This window comes from Acinonyx jubatus, chromosome X (assembly GCF_027475565.1).
Source record: "Acinonyx jubatus isolate Ajub_Pintada_27869175 chromosome X, VMU_Ajub_asm_v1.0, whole genome shotgun sequence".
Taxonomy (NCBI): domain Eukaryota; kingdom Metazoa; phylum Chordata; class Mammalia; order Carnivora; family Felidae; genus Acinonyx; species Acinonyx jubatus.
Window position 1 is genome coordinate 52,045,454 of NC_069389.1, and position 23,857 is coordinate 52,069,310.

Consider the following 23,857-nt stretch of genomic DNA (forward strand, 5'->3'; position numbering starts at 1 on the left):
ACAGATAAATGAAATTACAACTAAGAGAGAGGAGAAAAACAACCAACACCAGAGAAATAGAATTATAAGAGAATATTATGAAAGACTATATGCCAAAAAATTTGACAACCTAGAAGAAATGGATAAACTCCTAGAAACATATGAACTACCAGAACTGAAACAGACAGAAATGAAAACTCAAACAGCAGAATAATCAGGGAATAAATTGAACCAGGAATGAAAATTCTTCAGAGCCACATAGTTTCACAGGTGAATTCTATCAAACATTTTAAAGAAGAGTTAATACCTATTCTTTGCAAACTATTCCAAAAAACAGAAATGCAAGGAAACTTCCAAATTCATTCTATGAGACAAGCATTACCCTGATACAAAAACTAGATAAGACTCCACTACAAAAAGAGCATAGACAAATAACCCTGATGAAAACAAATGAAAAAATAAATAAATAAAATTCTAACAAACCAAATCCAAAAGTGCATTAAAAGAAACGTTCAGGGGTGCCTGGGTGGCTCAGTCAGTTGTGTGTCTGACTTCAGCTAAGGTCATGATCCTACAGTTTGTGGTTTCGTGCCCTGCATCGGGCATTATGCTGCAGACAACTATGAGCCTGGAGCCTGCTTCAGATTCTGTGTCCCCCTTTCTCTCTACCCCTCCCCCACTCGCACTGTCTCAAAAAGAAATGAACATTAAAAATTTTTTTTTAAAGAAACATTCACCATGATCAACTTGGATTTATTCTTGGGATGCAAGTGTGGCTCAATATTTGAAAATCAATCAATTTGATACACCACATTAATAAAAAAAAGATAAACATATGATCTTCTCACTAGATGTAGAAAATGCATTTGAAAAGTACAACATTCATTCATGATAAAAACCCTCAACAAAGTAAGGTTAGAGGGAACATACCTCAACATACTAAAGGCCTTGTACAAAACAAAACACAGCTAATATCCTCAAGGAGTAAAAACTGAGAGCTTTTCCTCTATGGTCAGGAACAAGCATAGGGATGTGTACTCTCACCACTGTTATTTAAGATAGTAATGGAAGTCTTAGACTCAGCAATCAGACAATAAAAAGAAATAAAAGGAATCCAAATTGGCAAGGAAGAAGTACAACTTTCAGTAATTGTAGATGACAAGATATTCAATATAGAAAACCTGAAAGACTTCACCAAAAAGTTACTATAACTGATACACAAATTCATTAAAATCACAGGGTATAAAATCAGTGTACAGAAATCTCTTGCATTCTGTACACTGATAATGAAGCAGCACAAAGAAATCAAGGAATTAGTCCCATTTCCAAATACACCAAAAAGAAGATGTGTAGGAATAAACCTAAGAAAAGAAGTGAGAGATCTGTAGTCTGAAAAATATAAAACATTGATGAAAGAAATTGAAGATGACAAAAAGAAATGGAAAAACATTCCATGCTCATGAATTGGAGGAACAAATATTGTTAAATGTAGATACTAGCCACAGCAATCTACACATTTAATGCAATCTCTATAAAAATACTACCAGCATTATCCACAAAGCTAGAACAAACAATCCTAAAATTTATATGGAACTACAAAATACCCCCAAAATAGCCAAACTTACCAAAGAAAAGCAAAGCTGGAATCATCACAATTCTGGACTTCAAGTTACACTACAAAGCTGAATTTATCAAAATAGTATGTTATTGGCACAAAAAAAACAGACACATAGATCAATGGAACACAACAGAAAATCGAGAAATGGACCCACAACCATATGGTCTATTAATACTTGGCAAAGTAAGAAAGAATATCCAATGGACAAAATGCAGTCTTTTCAAGAAATTATGTTGGGAAAACTGGACAGCAAAGAATGTCATAAACATAAGCAAAGAATGAAACTGTACCACTTTCTTACACTATACACAAAAATAAATTCAAAAGTGATTAAAGACCTAAATGTGAGACAAAACGCTAGAGAAGAACACAGGTAGCAGCCTCCTTGACATCGTCCATAGTAGTTTCTTCCTAGATATGTCTCTGGAAATAAAACAATCAAAAGCAAAAATAAACTATTGAGACTTCATCAAAATAAAAAGCTTCACAGTGAAGAAAACAATCACAAACTAAAAGTCAACATGCAGAATGGGACAAGATATTTGCAAATGACATATATGATAAATGGTTTGTGTCCAAAATATATAAAGAACTTATCAGACTCAACAACAAAAAAAGCAGATAATCCACTTTGAAAATGGGCAGAAGACATGAAAAGAAATTTTATCAAAATATACAGATTGATAACAGACACATGAAAAAATGCTCAACCTCACTCATCATCAGAGAAATACAAATCAAAACTCCAATGAGCTATCACCTCAAACAAGTCAGAATGGCTAAAATTAACAACACAAGAAATAACAGGTGTTGGTGAAGATGTGGTGAAAGAGGAACTCTGTTACACTGTTGGTGGGAATACAAACTAGTGCAGCCATTTTGGAAAACAGTATTGAGGTTCCTCCAAAAAAAGTGGAAAATAGAACTGTCCTATGATCCAGCAATTTCACTACTAGGTATTTACCCAAAGGTTACAAAAATACTAATTTGAAGGGATACGTGCACCTGGATGTTTATAGTAGCATTATCAACAGTAGGCAAATTATGGAAAGAGCACAAATGTTCATTGACCAATGAATGGGTAAAGAACATATGGTGGGTGGGTGCGTCTGTGTGTGTGTGTGTATGTGTCAAATGAATATAATATATAATGAATATTACTCAGCTATAAAAATAATGAAATCTTGTCATTTACAACAATGTGGATGGAGCTAGAAGATATTATGCTATGCGAAATAAATCAGTCAGAGAAAGACAAATACCATGTGATTTCACTCATATGGAGAATTAAGAAGCTAAACAAATAGATATATGAAGAAAAAGAAAATAGGAAAACCAAGTAACATACTCTTAACCAGAGAGAAAAAACTGATGATTACCAGAGGGGAGTTGGGCGGGGGGATGATTTAAATATGTGATAGGTATAAAGGGGACAATTGTGATGAGTACCAGGAGTTGTATGTAAATGATGTTACTAAATTCTACATCTGAAACTAATATTACACTTTATGTTAACTGGAATTTAAATACAATTTGTAATGAAACAAGGACAAAAAAGAAAAGGTACCTAATTAATGTTTAGACTGTGAAGGGTAGTTTTCCAAAGCAGATGATACATCAGATGAGATTTAAATCAGTAGTTTTCAAAATTTAGTAAATTTCTGGGATCAATTTCAAGAATCTTTGATTCAGTAGGTTTGGTATGGGGTTTAAGAATGTGTTTTTTCAAGGGGTACCTGGGTGACTCAGTCAATTAAGAGTCCAACTCTTGATTTTAGCATGGGTCATGACCTCACAGTTCGTGAGATTGAGCCCAACATTGGGCACTGTGCTGACAGTGTGGAGCCTGTTTGGTGTTCTCTCTCTCTGTCTCTCTGTCTCTCTCTGTCTCTCTCTCCCTCCTTCCCTCTCTTTCTGCCCTTCCTGTGCTCTTGAACTCTCTCTTTTTCTCTCTAAAAAAAGTGGTTTTCAAACAAGTTTCCAGGTAATTCTTGTGTTGATGGATCAGAAAAACTCAGAGCAATGTGAGAACCACTGATCTGAAGGATATGAAAAAGCATACAGGTAAAGGTATAGTACAGAAGAAGCACAGAGAAAAAAAAAGTTCGGTTGTAGGGAATGCAATATGTAATGACCTAGTAAGAGTGGTGATAGCTGGGGTAGAGGAAAGGGGATAGGCTCTAAAAAGATCAATGAAGTGAAATCAATAGGATTCAGTGACTAATTGAATATTGAAGGGGAGAAAGTAAAGGATTTTGGAAAGATACCCAAAGTTCTGAAATGATACCTACATTTTTGGCTTTAAGAACCTAATAGTGATGTCAATATCCAAGATAGGAAACATGGGGAGAATGTGACGTGGGATGGGGGAGATTGGATAATGATGTGTTCATTTTTGACTTTGTTGAATTTGAAATGTTTGTAAGTCAACCGAATAGAGGCATCTAATTGTCACAAAGGTCTAAAGCTCAGGAGAAAGATAAAATCTGAAAGAATATATTTGAAAGGCATCAACATTTAAGTATAATTGAAACCAAAGTAACGAACACAGCTTCCTCAGAAGAGTACATTAAATGAAATCATGAAATCCTAGAATAAGATTCTAGGAAGACCTATTTTTAAGGGAGGCAGTGATTAAAAATTAAGCCTGGGGAAAAAGTGAGCAAGACATTAGAAGAGAGAAGATGGTGTCAAACATGTTAAAAAGATAATGTCAGGGGTGAAAAGATCAACAATTTCAAGTGCATCAGAGAGGTTAAATAAGAATGGAAAATTTCTCATTGGATATAGCAAAAAGGGAGAAGCTGGTTATTTTTAATTGGTGGAAAAAAAGTCATATTAGAATGTATTAGAAAGTAATTGGAAGATAAACCACAATTTCTTTATTCATTCATCAGTTGATGGAGATTTAGGCTTATTCCATAATTTGGCTATTGTTGAGAGTGCTGCTCTAAACATTGGGGTACAAGTGCCCCTATGCATCAGTACTCCTGTATCCCTTGGGTAAATTCCTAGCAGTGCTATTGCTGGGTTATAGGATAGGTCTATTTTTAATTTTTTGATGAACCTCCACACTGTTTTCCAGACTGGCTGCTCCAATTTGCATTCCCACCAACAGTGCAAGAGGGTTCCCGTTTCTCCACATCCTCGCCAGCGTCTATAGTCTCCTGATTTGTTCATTTTGGCCACTCTGACTGGCATGAGGTGATATTTGAGTGTGGTTTTGATTTGTATTTCCCTGATGAGGAGCGACGTTGAGCATCTTTTCATGTGCCTGTTAGCGATCTGGATGTCTTCTTTAGAGAAGTGTCTATTCATGCTTTCTGCCCATTTCTTCACTGGAATATTAGTTTTTCGGGTGTGGAGTTTGGTGAGCTCTTTATAGATTTTGGATACTAGCCCTTTGTCCGATATGTCATTTGCAAATATCTTTTCCCATTCCGTTGGTTGCCTTTTAGTTTTGTTGGTTGTTTCCTTTGCTGTGCAGAAGTTTTTATCTTCATAAGGTCCCAGTAGTTCATTTTTGCTTTTAATTCCCTTGCCTTTGGGGATGTGTCGAGTAAGAGATTGCTACGGCTGAGGTCAGAGAGGTCTTTTCCTGCTTTCTCCTCTAGGGTTTGGATGGTTTCCTGTCTCACATTCAGGTCCTTTATCCATTTTGAGTTTATTTTTGTGAATGGTGTGAGAAAGTGGTCTAGTTTCAACCTTCAGCATGTTGCTGTCCAATTCTCCCAGCACCATTTGTTAAAGAGACTGTTTTTTTTCCATTGGATATTCTTTCCTGCTTTGTCAAAGATGAGTTGGCCATACGTGTGTGGGTCTAGTTCTGGGGTTTCTATTCTATTCTATTGGTCTATGTGTCTGTTTTTCTGCCAATATCATGCTGTCTTGATGATTACAGCTTTGTAGCAGAGGCTAAAGTATGGGATTGTGATGCCTCCTGCTTTGGTCTTCTTCTTCAAAATTACTTTGGCTATTCGGGGCCTTTTGTGGTTCCAAATGAATTTTAGGGTTGCTTGTTCTAGCTTTGAGAAGAATGCTGGTGCAATTTTGATTGGGATTCCATTGAATGTGTAGATAGCTTTGGGTAGTATTGACATTTTGACAATATTTATTGTTCCAATCCATGAGCAGGGAATGTCTTTCCATTTCTTTATATCTTCTTCAATTTCCTTCATAAGCTTTCTATAGTTTTCAGCATACAGATCTTTTACATCTTTGGTTAGATTGATTCCTAGGTATGTTATGCTTCTTGGTGCAATTGTGAATGGGATCAGTTGCTTTATTTGTCTTCCTGTTGCTTCATTGTCAGTGTATAAGAATGCAACTGATTTCTGCACATTGATTTTGTATCCTGCAACTTGCTGAATTCATGTATCAGTTCTAGGAGCCTTTTGGTGGAGTCTATCGGATTTTCCATGTATAATATCATGTCATCTGCAAAAAGTGAAAGCTTAACTTCCTCTTTGCCAATTTTGATGCCTTTGATTTCCTTTTATTGTCTGATTGCTGATGTTAGAACTTCCAACACTATGTTAAACAACAGCAGTGAGAGTTGACATCCGTGTCGTGTTCCTGATCTCAGGGAAAAAGCTCTCAGTTTTTCCCCATTGAGGATGATGTTAGCTGTGGGTTTTTCATACATGGCTTTTATGATCTTTAAGTATGTTCCTTCTATCCCGAATTTCTCAAGGGTTTTTATTAAGAAAAGTTGGTGAATTTTGTCAAAGGCCTTTTCAGCATCAATTGACTGGATCATATGGTTCTCATCTTTACTTTTATTAATGTGATGTATCACATTGAAAGATTTGCGAATGTTGAACCAGCCCTGCATCCCAGGAATGAATCCCAGTTGATCATGGTGAATCATTCTTTTTAAATGCTGTTGAATTCGATTTGCTACTATCTTATTGAGAATTTTTGCATCCATATTCATCAGGGATATGGGCCTGTAGTTCTCTTTTTTTACTGGGTCCCTCTCTGCTTTAGGAATCAAAGTAATACTGGCTTCATAGACTGAGTCTGGAAGTTTTCCTTCCCTTTCTATTTTTTGGAATAGCTTGAGAAGGATAGGTATTATCTCTGCTTTAAACGTCTGGCGGAACTCCCCTAGTAAGCCATCTGGTCCTGGACTCTTATTTGTTGGGAGATTTTTGATGACTGATTCAATTTCTTCCCTGGTTATGGGTCTGTTCAAGCTTTCTATTTCCTCCTGACTGAGTTTTGGAAGAGTGTGGGTGCTTAGGAATTTGTCCATTTCTTCCAGGTTGTCCAGTTTGTTGGCATATAATTTTTCATAGTATTCCCTGATAATTGCTTGTATCTCTGAGGGATTGATTGTAATAATTCCATTTTCATTCATGATTTTATCTATTTGGGTCTGCTCCCTTTTCTTTTTGAGAAGCCTGGCTACAGGTTTATCAATTTTATATTTTTTTCAAAAAACCAAGTCTTGGTTTCGTTGATCTGTTCTACAGTTTTTTTTAGATTGTATATTGTTTATTTCTGCTCTGATCTACATTATATCTCTTCTTCTGCTGGGTTTAGGCTGTCTTTGCTGTTCTGCTTCTAGTTCCTTTAGGTGTGCTGTTAGCTTTTGTATTTGGGATTTTTCCTCTTTCTTGAGATAGGCCTAGATTGCAATGTATTTTCCTCTTAGGACTGCCTTTGCTGCATCAAAGCATTTGGATTGTTGTATTTTCATTTTCATTTGTTTCCATATATTTTTTAACTTCTTCTCTAATTGCCTGGTTGACCCACTCATTCTTTAGTAGGGTGTTCTTTAGCCTCCATGCTTTTGGAGGTTTTCCAGACTTTCTCCTGTGGTTGATTTCAAGTTTCATAGCATTGTGGTCTGAAAGTATGCATGGTATGATTTCAATTCTTGTATACTTATGAAGGGCTGTTTTGTGACCCAGTATGTGATCTATCTTGGAGAATGTTCCATGTGCACTCGAGAAGAAAGTATATTCTGTTGCTTTGGGATGCAGAGTTATAAATAGATCTGTCAAGTCCATCTGATCCAATGTGTCATTCAGGGCCCTTGTTTCTTTATTGACCGTGTGTCTAGGTGTTGCATGGAATTTCTCTGGTGTGTTCTGTATGCACTCTGATGTTGTTTTGGTTGTTCTATCCTTCAGGCCAGTAATATGTAGTCATTCTTGACTGATGTGGGCAGTGTTTGAATCTGGCCTGAATGTGGCAAGTTTTAATTCAATGTGCCCTGATCTGCTTGTGAAATGAGTCCTGTCATCCCTTCCACAGTAACTGAGGCCCTGAAAACTCTCTGGTCTGGAGAAATGGTGTGGGCAGATGTTTGTGCTGGTCTTCTGGGGAAGGGCCCACAGCACTGGAATTGAGACTAATGTGACTGAGAAAGGCAGTTCCACCAGAATGAAGATGGTGGGACTTGGTGTAAACAAGTTAGGCAGAGTTGGTGCTGTGCCACTTCCTGCAGGTGGTTCTGTGTTTATACTGAAGAGTGGGGGAGGGAGATGGCAGCTGCCAGCTGTTTTTTTTTTTTTCCCCAGAGAGGTGTCTCCCTGAACACTGCATCTCAGGGACACACTCCGAGAAAACCAAATCACCTCCCCCTGTGGTCCCCAGGCATTTTTCAGTAGTTGTTTCCATGCTCTCTGCCCCAGAATTATTTGCATGCCTTCTTACCAGGAGCAGTGAAGTGCCCTCCAGGCTCTATCCCAGGCAAGCTAATTGACCTTTAAACTCCAGGCTTTAAGCCTGGGTGACTGCCAGAACTGACAAAATTCAGGCCCTCTTGTTTTTCAAACCAATGGCTTTGAGGAAATATTCTTTTTTTTTTGTAATGTTTATTCATTTTTGAAAAACAGAGAGAGAGCATGAACGGAGAGTAGCAGAGAGAGAGGGAGTCACAGAATCTGAAGCAGGCTCCAGGCTCTCAGCTGTCAGCACAGATCCTGATACGGGGTTCAAACCCACAAACTGTGAGATCATAACCTGAGCTGAAGTCAGATGTTCAACCGACTGAGACACCCAGGTGCCTCATGTCCAATTTATATTTTAAAGGATTACATTTCTTGCTATGTAGGTCATGTGTTATGAGGGACCATTTAGGTGTTTATTATGGTTATTCAGGTGACAGAACATGATGGCATAGACTAGGGTATTAACAGTGGTGACAAATAGAAGTGGATGGGTAGGGAATATATTTCTTAGGTATATCCCTCATAACTTGCTGATAAATATGAGCTATAGGGGAAAAGAATAAAAAATAACTCCTGGGGCGCCTGGGTGGCTCAGTTGGTTAAGCGTCTGACTTCAGCTCAGGTCATGATCTCACAGGTTCATGAGTTTGAGCCCCACGTTGGGCTCTGTGCTGACAGCTCAGAACCCAGAGCCTGCTTTGGATTCTATGGCTCCCTCTCTCTCTGCCCATTGCCACTCATGCTCTGTCTCTCTCCGTCTCAAAAATAAATAAACACTATTTAAAAAAATAACTCCTGAGTTTTGGCTTCAACAACTGGTTTCACTATTTACTGAGATAGGAGGAGTAAATTTGAGGGAGAAGTCAATGATGTACTTTGGATATGTTTAGTTTGAGATGAAAATTAGACAAATGTAAATATCAAGTAGGAAATTGAATAAAGGAGTCTAGAATTCAATGTAGAGGTTGGAGAATAGTTTAGGTAATGAGAAGAACATGATAAAGTCACAGATATGTGAAAGTATGGGATATGCTAAAGTATACAATTAGTTAAATTTTGCCAGTGTATATTTTGCAAAAGTAGGAAGAGTAAAAATTAAGGCTAAAATGTAGGTTAGGTCTGAGTTATCAGGGCTTGGATGTTTGGATGAAGTGTTTGAGCTTCATTACTTGGGTATAAGGGAGCCATTAAAATTTTGAACAGAAGAATAACATGAATAAACAGAAGTTTGGGAAGATTGAAATAATATAACAAAAACAATGTTCAAAAAGAGTAATGAAGTTGGAGAACTTAGACATACCAATTTCAAAATTTACTATAAAAAGCTACAATAATCAAGACCGTGTGGTAAACCCTCATGTTTATGGCAATTTAATTTTTAAAAAGGGTGCCAATACTAATTAATGGAGAAATAATAGTCTTTTCAACAAATGATGCTGGAACATACTAAATATCTATATACAAAACAATGGAATCATACCCCCTACCTTTTACCATATATAAAAACTAACTCAAAATGAACCAAGCACATAAATGTAAGAGCTAAAGCTACAAGACTTTTAAAACATAACAGTAAATCTTTGTGACCTTGAGTTAGAAAAGTTTCTTAAATATAACACTAAAAGCACAAGTGACTAAATAATAAATAAATAAATAAATAAATAAATAAATAAATATTTGGACTTCCTTGAAATCAAAAACTTTTGTGCTTCAAAGTATACCATCAAGAAAGTGAAAGGTGGCCGCTGCTTCTGGATGGAGCGAAGCATCAGTGGTTCCTTCTAACCATTGCAGAGCTGACCCCTTTGGAGGGCTCAGCAACAGCAGCTCCTTACATGGAGGATCAATGTATTAGTGGTTCCTACTCTTGAAGAACACAGAGGTGTTGGCTCCTTGTGGGGTGAGGGGACATCAGTGGCTCCCTCTTGCGGGTTGAGGTTGTTAATAGCTCTTTATGGGAGAGCAGAATGTGGCTCTTTGGGTGGCAAGTTGAATGAAGCAGCTTCTTGAGGGGAATGTGGAGCCCTAGAGGCTCCTTCTGGGGTTAGGCAAAGAAACAAGGGGCCCTTCTGGGAAATTCAGCACTGATGCATCTCAGGGGGACAGTGAGAAGAAGGGCAGCAGTTTGTTTTTTTTTCTGGGTGTGGGGCATGTAGTGGTAGCAGCTTCTTCTTGGGAGGATGCAGTGGTGGTGTCTCCTTCTAAGGGAGTAGACTAGTAGCAGCTCGTTTTCTGATGAAATACAACAGAAATGACTGCGGAACTGGAAGCAAATAACCTGTGATTCCTTGGGGGAAAGAAGATGGATAGTGGATCCTTAGGGGGCAGTGCAGTGGAGGATCCTTCTTTGGGAGCAAGGGAATGACAGCTCCTTTGAGGATGCAGATAAGATACAACTTCTTGGGTTGGGGAAAAGTCGTAATGATTCCTTATAGAAGTGGCAGAGCAGCATGGGATCCAGGCAGCACCATCAACTGGGGTCAGTGCCAAGAAGGACTCCCTGGTGGTGAGGGCTGCTGGGGTTCACCTTCTGTTCTTTTCCCCCATGAGTTTTCCCTCTTGGTACCAGCTGCACCAGACTGGGACAAGGTAGGTAAGATACTTCCTATACTTTTTTGTATGGCCATGTTCAGGTTTTTGCCCCCCTGGGTTGTTATAATTATTTCATATATTCTGGAGCTCTCTCAGATATATTTTTGTGAGTATATAGTTGCTTATTCCTTATTTTTGTTGTTATCGTGGAAGGAAATGAGCATTGAGACCTTCTTACTCTGCTAATTTGCTGACATCCATCCTATATAACTGAATTTGTATAAAATACTCAAAATGGGCAACTCTATAAAGATATAGATTAGTGGTTGTCCAGGGCTCGAGTGAGTGGGTGATTACAGAATGATGGCGAAAGAGTGAAGATTTTATTTCAGAGGTAGTGATCTTTCTAAAATTGATGTGGTTATGTTACAAAATTCTGTGAATATACTAAAACATTTAATTGTACCCTTTAAATGGTTGAATTGTATGGTATACAAATTCTATCTCAATAGAAATGTTATAAAAGTAATATGGCATCAGTTGGAAGAAGGATTGGAGAGGACGAAACTTGGAGGCAGAGAAACGTGTTAGGGGTTTTTGTAATAGTCTGGTTGAGAAAATAAAGGTCTATACGAGGGCAATATTCTTGGGAATTGGAAGGAGGATAGCATGGCAACACAATATATTGTAGAGATACAATCAGTAGAACTCACTATTTAGTTGCGTGTGGAGTGTGTAAAGGTTAGAAGACAAAAACTAAAGTGTGTGGGTAAGTAGGAGGGTTTTGTTATCATTACTAGATACTGGGAGCACAGATTGAGTAATAGGTTCTTTTTTCAAAGGAGGTAAGTGAATTCAGAACAATTTTAGTTTTTGATGTGTTGTCAGGACAATCTTTAAAAGATGCTCAGTATCTAATTAAAAATTTCAGATTGGAGCTTAATGCTAGCAAGGGAGTTCTGGTTAAGTATTTAAGAGTCATCAATACATAGTTCATAATTGACACCAGAAAGGTAGCTAAAAGCGTTCATAGAGAGAGTATGAAAAAAAAAAAAACCGAGAAGAGAACTGGAGACAGCCTTGGGAAAATAGTTGAATATAAGAAGCAGCAGCAAGAAAAGGAGAACAAAGCATGCTAAAAAAGGAAGGAGGGAAGACATTATAAGATGAAAGAACAATATCAGAGTGGATTTACCAGGGGATTGGAACTGGACTTTTAAAGATAAGGGTATAGAAGAGAGGCTGAATGTGTCCCAGGAGTTAGAAGAGCAATATCATAAAACTAAAATGAAGACTGGTATGGAAATAATGGAAAAAGATCTTAAAAGTCCTGAGGCTCATCCATCATAGCCTCTTGGAAAACCTGAGAGTTGGGGAAAAGTTGATTTGGAGATCAAATCAACAGGAATCAACAGGAAATCCCTGTTACCCTTCCTAGGTGAGGTTCTCACTTACCAATGGAACATCCCAGAAAGATCTGGCCCAGGGCCTAATGATTCTGCTTGTGTTTCCTGGATCTATTATTCTGCAGTGGATCCCATCAAGGTAAAGACAATATTGATTTCTTGGAGGTGAGTCTCATAAATGGGCAGAGCCCAACCCTGAAATAATGCAGCCCAGAGTTTGGGGAAAATTCCTCAAATGTGGTACTTATTTTAAAGACAGAAGGAGGGATGAAAGGAATAGGTAGCACCATATCTTTGTCCTAAGGGTTTTCTTCTTTGTTTCTTTTCTTTTCTTTTTCCTTTTGAATCCTATAGGTGAGTATGTTCCCATTTAAAAAGCCTAGGATTGGTTGTCAAACAATTGGAGTTTTAGTCCCAAAATTTGTTTCAATATTGCTTTTGGAGTGAATTTCGATAGGGCATTATCTCCCCATTTCCTCATCTGGAAAATGAGTGTATCTATCTATCCAACCATTCACAACCATCTGTCAGCAATAATTTATTGAGAGACTACTATATTTTAGGGATTTTATTTGGTGCTTTGGATGATAAAAATGTAAGATACAGTTCCCATTTTCAATCTATATCTATATCTATATACATATATATAGTTAAATATATTATAATTATAATAAATAACAATATAATATAACATAAATTAAATATAATATAAATTTATTTTTACATATATTTATTTATATAAATATATATTATATGTATATGTAAATATATATATATTTTATATATACAAATAAGTAAAATACTAACAGCTCCTTAAAAAAAAACATGTAATAGAGGGGTGCCTGGGTGGCTCCGTTGGATAAACACCCAGCCCTTGACCTCAGCTCAGGTCATGATCTCACAGTTAGTGGGTTTGAGCCCCACATTGGGCTCTGCACTGGCAGTGCAGAGCCTGCTAGGGATTTTCTCTCTCCCTCTCTCTGCCTCTCCCCTGCTCATGTGCTCTTTATTTCTCTCTCTCAAAATAAATAAATAAACTTTAAAAAATAATAAAAGAACCTATATAATAGTACTGTGAGGGGCCCATGAGAGAGTGATCACTTTTGGTTGGAGGAGATGATTAAAGGGAAGCTGGAGAATGCACCACAATGAAAGGTACATGTATTTCATACTTTAAGCCTTGAATACTAAATAGCAGTATACCTTAAGGTATGTGGCAGAGGGAAGGCATTATACAAAGAAGAAACAACATAAGGAAAGGCACTGGGTTGTGAAAGTGCCTTGTGAGTTTGGAGATCAATGGATAGGCCAGCCTAGCTAAAACATAGGTTGCATAGGTACCTCTTATCTGTATCTCAAATTATTGTGAAGATGAATTCAGATAATATATTAGAGTTGCTTATAAATGTAAGACATTATGATCAAGTGCTGAGTACAGTAGGCTTGACTTAGAAGTCAGTCTGGCACCATGTACAACACTGCTACCCAGGAACAACTCCATTTGATTTACTGTCTTCCCCTTCCTCCCATCCTCAGGACATGTATAGTGGTCTTGTTGGACCCTTGACCATCTGCCGAAAGGGCATCCTGGAACCTTATGGAGGACGGAGTGACATGGACAGAGAATTTGCCTTGTTATTCTTGATCTTTGATGAGAACCAGTCTTGGTATCTAGAGGAAAATGTAGCAACCCATGGGGCCCAGGAGCGAGGCCGTGTTAACCTACAGAATGAGACTTTTTTGGAGAGCAATAAAATGCATGGTCTGTAGAAAATAACCTACCTTTCTTCCAAAGAACTCCCCATTGGTTTCATGGAGGTATATGATAGGCCCATCACTACCTAAGGGAGCATAATTGAAAGTATGGGAAAGTAGGAAGGTGGTATGTGGGCAAATTAAAAGAACTGTCTCCTACTATTGTACATTTATATACACAAAATATATAAATAGTCAGCATTAGATCAGGTGCACATAAAGCAAGAAGCTGACTCTGTAAAGTTGTTGTAGTGACACCAGCATACTTTAACACACTAGAAAAGAAAGATGGAAATTTGTGACTCTCAATGTACCTGGTAGGTTGGTTGTTTAGGGTCCTTCTATTTCAAAATCCTGAGTTTAGTCTCTCAATATCATTTTATTTCTTTACCCCCCTGCATCTGGAATGTACTTTCTCAATAGATTCCAAGATAGACAAATGAAGGACAGCTTGTCTTTTAGTCTAATTTCACAACAAAGTTTCAATTTACAAATAGGAAAGAACCTCAGAGAAAATAATGCTGGATTTATATTACATACAATGAAGAGATTTTGATGCTTGAATGGATTTTGGAAGAAAATTGTGCATCCAAGCCTTCCTTTGTTTCAAAGATCTGTGTAGCATTTCACAAACAAAAGAAAATCTAAAATAAGAGTGAGAACTTAAATACATTTAAATGTGTGAAGTGATTTCTCACCATCCTTTCTAGTGTAATATTTCTTTGACGTGAGGATAAGGTGCAGCTTTGATAGTGCTTCCAATGGAACTCAAAATTAGTATCTCATTGTCGCATTGATTCTAGCTATTTCCCCTTGCTGGAGATAAAAATGATTCACATTGAAATAGAAGACTCACAAACTGAACAATGTGAACTTTGTATCTTCTGACAAATCAGAGAAATTAGTTGCCCAGGGGAAAAAGGGAATTAGGGCATATTTACAACTTGCTAGTGTCCATTTGTTTGGTTAATGCCCATTTCTATCTGTTTGTTTATATGTTCATTCATCCAAACTCCTCAGACATCAATCCATCTACTTATGTATCAGGAATTTGTTGAACACTTTCTAAATGCTGGTACTGAAGATAGAAAGATAATGTTATATTCTGAGGGAAAACAAATAATATATCGTTCCTTCCCCTTCCAGATTCTTGAAACAATTGAGAAAAAAAAAAAAGAGATGCTTATGACCAAATGTGGGCTTACTGAGAAAGAACTAATTAGAACTAATTAGTTCCCCTGAGAATTAGTTCCTGAGAAGGACACTGAATTTATTTCTGAAGCTAAATGGGCTTGCTGATACTCCTCCTGCAGGGAATAGATTTTCTACCTTGACATTGACATAGGTAAACAACAATAGCCTCCCCTTTGCAGCAGTAGAATCTTCTCTACAATGTAACATTAAATCAATTTGAATTATTTTCTATGTCAAGACTGATTCAAGAGAGAGAAGATTCACAAAGGGTAGAGTTGAGCATCTTTAGTTCCTTTTTTACAAATTCACAATTTGATTGGGGTAAAGAAATGACAGGTTATAAATGTTCCTTCCATTATTTCCACTCTTGAAACGTAGAGTAAAAATGACTTTCCCTCCATAAGAATATGTGGGGCACAGGAATGTGCTCTGGGCATAGTCCTGACAATATGAATTAACATGGCTATGAGTAGTTTGTTGTCTTTAGAGCATAGGCTGTGGCCTGTGAAGAAACAGATAATGAAGCCTATGCAATTAATATAATTATTAATTCCAAGAATATTGCAAGTACTTTTTATTTAACATGTATTGTAGGCTCAGGTGTCTTCTGGGTGCTCTGAAGAATATAAGGAAATTATATTAGTATAGTATATACTTTCATTTCCTGCTTACTAGGAACCTATAGTCCAGTTGGGGATATGAGCTTCCACCAATTTAAAGATAGGTAAGCATATAAGGCAGGTTTTGGTGACTTCCAAATATGGTACAGACAGTACTGGGGGAGTTCAGAAGTAGAAGTAAATGAAGGGAAAGAGAGTTACTAAGAGGAGCTAGATCAAGGAAGTGTTCTTGGATAAGGTAAAGTTATGATTGGGCTTTGAAAAGATGAATAAAAGAAGGCAGGATTTCTAGGGGGAAATATCAGAAGCATGAGCAAGGACACAAAGAACATGAATATGGGGCCATATTGGGGATGGTGAATAAATCACCTTCATTGGAAAAAATGTGTTAGATAATGGGAAATGAATATGAGAAGGTGGTTTGGCCTTATATTGTGAAGGACCTCGTTGGCTGAACTAAGGAGCTTGATCTTTTAGGCATGAGGTATCTATTATAGTATTTTAAGCAGTAGAAAGAAATGGTCAAATTAGATATTTAGAAAGACCACTCTTATAACACCAATGTGTAAGATAGACTTATGGAACGCAAATGTTATAGAGATTAGAGAAATTAAGAAGATATTGTTATCATAAAACATGATAGGGACTAGCCCTAAGGCAATGGCAATGGGAAATCAAAACAAAAGATATGAGACATTTTTTTTTTTTACAGCCATTAATGGAAAGCTCTACAGCAACCTCAGGGGTCTTACCATGTACCAAGGAGAACGAGTGGCATGGTACATGCTGGCCATGGGCCAAGATATTGACCTACACACTATCCACTTCCATGCAGAGAGCTTCCTATATCGGGTGAGCTGGCAAAGGGCTGAGTACCTCAGGAACAATTAGAGGAATGCTTTGACAGTCATTAAGGAAGAAAGGGATAGCTTCTTAAGGAACAAGATAATAGTTAAAAGAGGAGAGGTCTTGTACATGGAGAATTGAACTGGGAATTCTAGTTTGGCTGTGTACTCCAGGGTTAGTCACTTCCCTCTAGTCCTTGGCTTTCCCCTCTGACAGAAGAAATGAGTAGCTCAAAGGAAAAAAAGAAGTGAGTAGCTCATTTGTGGTGTAAGTAGATTGAAGAAACCGAAGTAATTGAACATCAGTCAAGGATTGGAGTGCCATTAAACAGTGATCCTAAGAGCAAGAAATTTCATAGTGATGTCTCAGAATCTATGAAAGTTCTTAATCCATTATAAGAAACTTCAATTCAGAAGCTACATGGAACAACATGTAGGTTTTGAAAAAGAAGTTTTAGCCTTAGGGAAAGGGGGCAGTTGAAGGGAAAGGGAGTTGAAGGCATTGATATAGATTTAAAGATATAGAAGTGTGATAAAGATGATAGCATAGAGGAGAAATCTAAATTGAGATAAATTTCTAAAGGAAATAAGTAGTTCCTTCCTAGGAGTCAAGGATTAAGCCAAATTCCCCAGATGTCAGCATGATGAAAAGTATGGAGATACTAATTTTAGCTCCCAAAGTGTTCTTTGGGACACTTTAAGGAAAAGTAGGAAGATAGGGTCTCCTCTGATGGTTCAATTTGTGTGGGCAGATTTATAGAGGAGATGGATCAGTTGTACTTGTTAAGCTGCGCTCTGATCTATGAATCTTGGAGCCCCATGTCCCTGATTTGTACATCCAAGTTTTTTTTAGCTCCTATAAGCTCTAAGATGAACTCTTTACCCTTCATTTCTTCTCCTCCACCCCAATCTTTTTGCAGAATGGAGAGAGCTACCGTGCAGATGTTGTAGATCTGTTCCCAGGGACCTTTGAGGTTGTGGAGATGGTAGCCAGCAACCCTGGGACATGGCTGATGCACTGCCACGTTTCTGACCATGTCCATGCTGGCATGGAGACCCTTTTTACTGTCTTGTCCCAAAGAGGTAAGGTATAACTTCCCCCAAGATTGGAAATCTTTGAATACTTTATGTAGTCTACAGAAACCAGATAATCCCAAGAAATTCCTTACCCCTGTCTTTCTGATCCCAGAAGAACCAGGACTTAAGACAGTGCATGCCTCACTCAGGTGTTCTCCCAACTATATTTCTCATTCTCCATTGTTTCCTTGCTCCTTCCCCATCCTAATTACTTTGACACTTGTTGATTTCACATGGGTTGACCCAGCCTGAAACTCATTAGGCTCTATGCATTGTTGCTTAGCATAGATTTGCTTCCTTTGAAATATATTTCATTTAAATAGAAATCTATTATTTTAGGATTCATTAGAAGTACTCACTATTTCAAGAAATCTTGCTAATGAGTTCTTTAAAAAATAAATATAGTTCTAAGAGTCACCCCTTAATTGATTTGTTTTGTGGTGCTTGTGAAAAAGTTCTTTCTGTCTTGGAACAACTATGTCTAAAGCTAGATGGACATATTGGTCTTTGGTTATGGCTTATCTCAGAAAGAGTTGCTACCAAGGGTGCAAAAAGGTTTTGCCTTTTTTCTTTTTTAATATGAAGAGTGAATTGCTGGGTTGGCTTCTTTATCAGTCAATTTTTGATCATCACCAAGAACATAAAAGTTTTGGCTGGCTATGGATTTTGTCTTTTGGTCATTAATTGTTTAGGAATCTCTTGACCTGTGTCTAGGATTTTCGGTCATTGGCACTCTATCAGCAGAAATACAAAGTTTGAAAATGTCTTTGGGCTTTTAAACAAGCTTAGCAAACCAGGGTAGAGAATACAACTCTGCTCTTTACCCCCAGGGAAAGAGAAATTTTCCATTATAATAACCTGTATCTTTGAAAAGCTTTGTTCTCTAGTAATCTATACTGCTAAAATGTGTCTTCAACTTACTACTATAGTACTATTCCTTACTACTCAGATAGGTACACAAAACTCTTTGTTGTGTTTTGTCAGCCCTTAGAAACAAAGTCAAGTGATAAACTGATGTGTCATCAAGATGCTATAGGTTCAAGACAACAGGTTTTGCCTGTGTATAGTAATGGGTCATCCAAAATCTGGACCATTTCACAAAATTATCTCAATATATAACATCAAAGAACTTCCATGAATAAAGATAACTCATATCTCTCTCTGACAATGAGCCAGCCTACAAAGCCTACCTATTTGCTTTTTATTGTTTGTTTATACTTCACGATAGTCTAATTCAGTATTGCTCCAACCACATATATACTACCTGGCCAACCAGAGGGAATAGTTGTAGACAGGGAAGAAAGGGCTAATTGTTGAAACAACGTTCCTGATGAGGAAACAGGGTATGAAAACCAGAGATAAAATGAAAAATTAGACTGGAATAGATTTTTTTTTACTAAAAGAAGAGAAGACAAAAAGTAAATGATCATTGTATAAGTTTGGGTGAGGAGTCTGACAGAAAGAATATTTATTTCCTTGTCTCTGCTTCATTTGTTCGTTTGTGGGAGAGAATTCATTTGCTTAGAGTGAAGGATAGAAAGTAGGATAAGGAACTTGAAGAGAGTGGGCTAAGGTTTGAAATAACCACTTTGGGAGATGGGAAAACAAAGCTTACTCTGAGTGATAGAAAATAATTTATTGGCAGGAAAAATTGAGGGCTTAGTTAAAGTTTGACACAAAGAATACTTATCTTTACAATTACATGATTTTTATACACCAACATTCAGCATACCAGACAAAACACAGAGAAATCATACTCACTGTGGTTTCATCAGTCAATTATAATGCTCCTGGTAAGTCAGTAGTTGAAGTGATAGACCATAGAGTCTAGCTAGACCAGGAATGGGGTAAACAAAAAAAGGCATGATAAAGCTGACAGTTTGGGAAAAAAATGGAAGGATCCAGGAGCTAGAGATCTGTATGAGGTGATGATAACAGGTTAAATGGAATAAGAATCATTAAACTATGTAAGGAAGAGGAGGCTGTTGTTAGATTTTATATTTCTGAGATGGAGCAGTTCTGAATAACAAGTTCAATGTGGCCATGGGAATTGTTAATAGAATTAGAGTAGATATAAAAGTTGTTGGAATTAAAAGGTACAGAAACTGTGAAGTTTGAAGGATGAATGGGTCAACACCTATGGTGGGAATGGAGGAATGGGAAGACTGAGTCAGGTAGCAAAGAGTTCCATGAATGAAAAGAACTACTGGGTAACAGTAACAAAAAGTGGTTGTGAGTTTTGTAGCCGAAAAATATAATCTTCAAAACAGATAGATATTTACCCCAAAAAGGGAGGAAAAATTATCTAAAAGCAGTATTGAGAGGATATAAAGGAAACATAGTCCTCAGAGAAAAGCTCAGCCTCATTAAAGCAAGAAGAGGAAGCAGTGTTCTCAAAAGGGTTTGAATATGTAGGGATGTAGTTTTGACAAGGAACAGAGATTTATTGAAGGGAGGGTGGGAAAGGGTGACAAAGAACACAAGAATGTGGGTAGGAAATATCAATAAATATGTACATAATGGCAGAGGGGTGACTTACCTTTTGGACTCCTAAGCCTATGTTTTTGCTTATATTTTTGTCACTACTCAAAACCAAATACAAGCGTCCGACTTCAGCCAGGTCACGATCTCGCGGTCCGTGGGTTCGAACCCCGCGTCAGGCTCTGGGCTGATGGCTCGGAGCCTGGAGCCTGTTTCCGATTCTGTGTCTCCCTCTCTCTCTGCCCCTCCCCGTTCATGCTCTGTCTCTCTCTGTCCCAAAAATAAATAAAAAACGTTGAAAAAAATTAAAAAAAAAACCAACCAAATACATATGCCAATAATGACTTTGACCATAAGGTAATTAATTCCAGGCACCTTCTTTTTGCTTAGGATACTACAGAGAAATTCCTCTATCCAATGCCAATGCCCACAGCAAACCTGTGGATTGGTAGGAAGAATAACAGCGCTAACCTCTTTTTTTTTCTTTTCTACCAGAACACGTAAGCACTATCACCACCATCACCAAAGAGATTGGAAAAGGTAGGAAGGATAATGCATAAACTGTGTAGTTATATGTGGTATGTACTTGGGGGGAGGTGTAGTGCCTCTAGAAAATGAGATTCACTACCAAAACATGGACTACAATACTAGCAGGAAGCACCCTGAAATTTCTGTAATACTTCAAAAGTCAGGAACCCAAGGTTCAGTTTTTCTCAGCATATTTATTCTCTCTGTCCCCTATTCCCAACATCTTAAGTTAGGGAAAACAGCCTCACCCCAATTGAAAGTTGCTATCTTAGCTTCTCACCTAATGTGTGAAGTGGGGGGGGGTGTGGATTCAAGGTTTCTTTGGGTTAGACATGAAGGAGCTGTAACACAGACATAAATTATTCACAGAGACAGTATGAAACTAGTATAAATACCATACAGTCTACATCAGCTTTTTTATTCTTGTTTCTATGGAATACCAAATAGTTGACTCTTTGGAACCAGCCATTTCTTCCATTCACAAAAGTAGAAATTATTTTCCTACCTAAACTAGGTCCAAATAGTGGGCCTTACCTACCTCACTCTCCCCCATCCCATTTGTACATGGACTGAGAAAGTCTCAGAGAGTTATGAGAAGTAGAAGGGATGCTACAGACCATCAGTTTAATATGGGGATTTTTTTCAGCTATGTTTTGAAAAGTCCTAATGATCTCCCCAAGTATTTTATAAACTGTGAACCAGGAGACTAAGGTATGTTTTGGAGGGATTGGGAATAGTAAAAGTGAGGTTGGGATAGTGTAAACTCTTGGTCTAATAACGCCCAAAAATTTTCTACATGAGAAATTTAGAAATGGAAAGTAATTTGTCCAAGATCACAAGAGGAGTAAGTAGTAGAATGTAAACTTAGAACTATGAAGTTTCCAGCGTCCATTTTAACTCACAGTTCATCTTTTCTTATTTCTTTAATAATGTTCATTCATCCATTTATATATTTATCAAACATGTGCTGAGTTCCAGGGAAACCAAAACAAGTAAGATATTACTATCCAGGAGATTTTCATCTATAAATGGAATGAGATACAAAAACAATAATTGCATTGCTGGTATACATTGTAAAAAGGGGCAAAACGACAGCTATTAATTATTGTTCATTTGCTATCTTCCAGGTGCTATGCTAAATATTTTATAAATATTAGCTAATTTAAATATCACAATAAACCTCTGACCTAAGTATAGTTCTTATCATCATTTTATAAAAAAGGAGACTGAAGTCCAAAAGTGAAGGAGATAGTTCACTTGGCCCAAGCAAGTAAATCATGAGAATACAAACAGTACAGATACTTTGGGAACACAGAAGAAAGGACCATTAACTGACCTCAAATGTAACATTTAATATGCGTATAGAAAAGTGAAGAGGGAGAAAGGGTGGCCTGAAAGAGGGTCACCTGTTCTTGGAAACAAAGAATCAGTTGCTGTGGCTAAAGAGTATAATATAAAACCAAAATGGTAAGTTAGAGCCTGATTGTGAGAGTTGGAATGCCTAGTTTGATTCATAGCTTTGCTGTGTAGGTTAATTGGATATCACCAAAAGTTTGTATGTCAGTAACTAAAACAATCATATTATTTCACCTCGAAAGATCAATGTGACATCAGTGTATCAAGACTCAAATTGCTGAGAGACAAGACAGCACAGTGGTAGGCTGTTGTCATGGTACAAATAGTCATATTGAGCATTTATAAGCTAGATGATTGAGTCAAACTGCCTCCTTGAAAATTCCACTCATTGCTCCCAATTCTATCCTCTGGAAACATATAAACCAAATCCAATTCTTTTTATTGTTAGATTTACATCACAAACATTTTTATATTTGAAGAAATATACCAGGGCCCTTTCTACTCAGTTTTATTTCTTTCCATGGGGTAAAGAACACAGTGATTCCTAAGGGCTATCTTAGCAGTGACTTCCTGTTACACAAATTCTTTGTAACCTATAAACCTGTATTCATCAGCTGGTGTTTTTAGAGATAGGAGCAATTCCTCTGCCCTATGTTGATGGAGTTATTTCCTATTTCCCAAGAGTTGACCGTGAATGGTGCCACATTAGAGTACTCTCCAGCTCAGGGTGCCATTTTTCTCTTGTTCTATTTCAGCATCAATCCTCAGAAACATTGGAGAAGGCAATGTGAGAGTGCTGGGCATGCGGATCCCTGTAAAGAATATTGAGATACTGGCTTCTCTTTTAATTGCCATGAGTATCATTCTCCTCCTCATTGCTCTAGCTCTTGGTGGTGTGATCTGGTACCAGTATCGACAGAGAAAGCTACGACGCAACAGGAGGTCCATCCTGGATGACAGCTTCAAGCTTCTGTCCCTCAAACAGTAGCAGTTGGGTCCTGCAACTGCACATCTTGAATGCAGTCCCAGCAGGTCATGCTCTAGTAACTGACTCCACTGTCAAAGGGACATGAGTGGTAGAGAGGCAAAGTAGGGAAATAAACTCATCTGGGAATTTCTTCACTTATTTATTTACATGGAAATTATGTACCTTCTCTTTTTCTTTATCTTTTTTCTCCACTTGGGAAGCTGGGGCAAGAAAATCCCATATTATCTTATATCACAAATTTCAACAGCTGGATTATATCAACCACTGACACTTGGAAGATCTGGAGATTACTAATAACCTATTCTTCTTACAAAGTAGATACCTAAGGTAAAATCAATTGATTAGGTTTTTATTGCTTTTTTAGAACCTAGGTAAGTGAGCTGTGAAGATAATCCACATCTAAACTAAGGGCTAACAACATGGGCATGATGGAGAATGTGTGGGGTGGGATTTGAAGATCCAAATTTTATTTTGATTCTCCTTGGAAATAAACTATTTTGGAAAAGAAGTAGATGGAATATTATTGCTATGAGCACCTACAACCTCTGGAGCCAGAAGCACCTCAGGAGGTCAGTCTTCAAAATTTCTGGCACAGTTTTCCACTCCATACTGTAGGCAAAAAATACTGTATGTTAAAGTACTTGTTAGAACACTATAAGAGTGAACATGGTGATTTTAATGATCTCTGTGGCCTCTGGGAATCTGTGACCATGATTGAAACAAAGAACACTCACTGGGAGGGGGTATAATATGGGTCTAGCTATCCTTTTTGTGGGGCCTCTGTGTTTGTGTTTT

The 23,857-nt window shown here is 37.5% G+C and overlaps 1 protein-coding gene across 6 annotated transcripts in view; it reads left to right on the plus strand.

The window, feature by feature from the left end:
• The window catches only part of HEPH (hephaestin), a 79,907-nt gene extending 56,337 nt beyond the window's left edge, over positions 1-23,570 (plus strand). For 5 of the 6 annotated variants that reach the window (XM_053202401.1, XM_053202404.1, XM_053202402.1 and 2 more), the window contains 6 exons: positions 12,251-12,357; positions 13,755-13,980; positions 16,500-16,639; positions 17,553-17,715; positions 20,686-20,730; positions 22,830-23,570. In XM_053202401.1, coding sequence (XP_053058376.1) covers positions 12,251-12,357; positions 13,755-13,980; positions 16,500-16,639; positions 17,553-17,715; positions 20,686-20,730; positions 22,830-23,062 — 914 coding nt within the window. In that variant the 3' untranslated portion in view covers positions 23,063-23,570. The remainder of the gene's footprint in view (positions 1-12,250; positions 12,358-13,754; positions 13,981-16,499; positions 16,640-17,552; positions 17,716-20,685; positions 20,731-22,829) is intronic. The other variant, XM_053202405.1, reaches the window with a different exon arrangement.
• Positions 23,571-23,857: the final 287 nt, after the last annotated feature.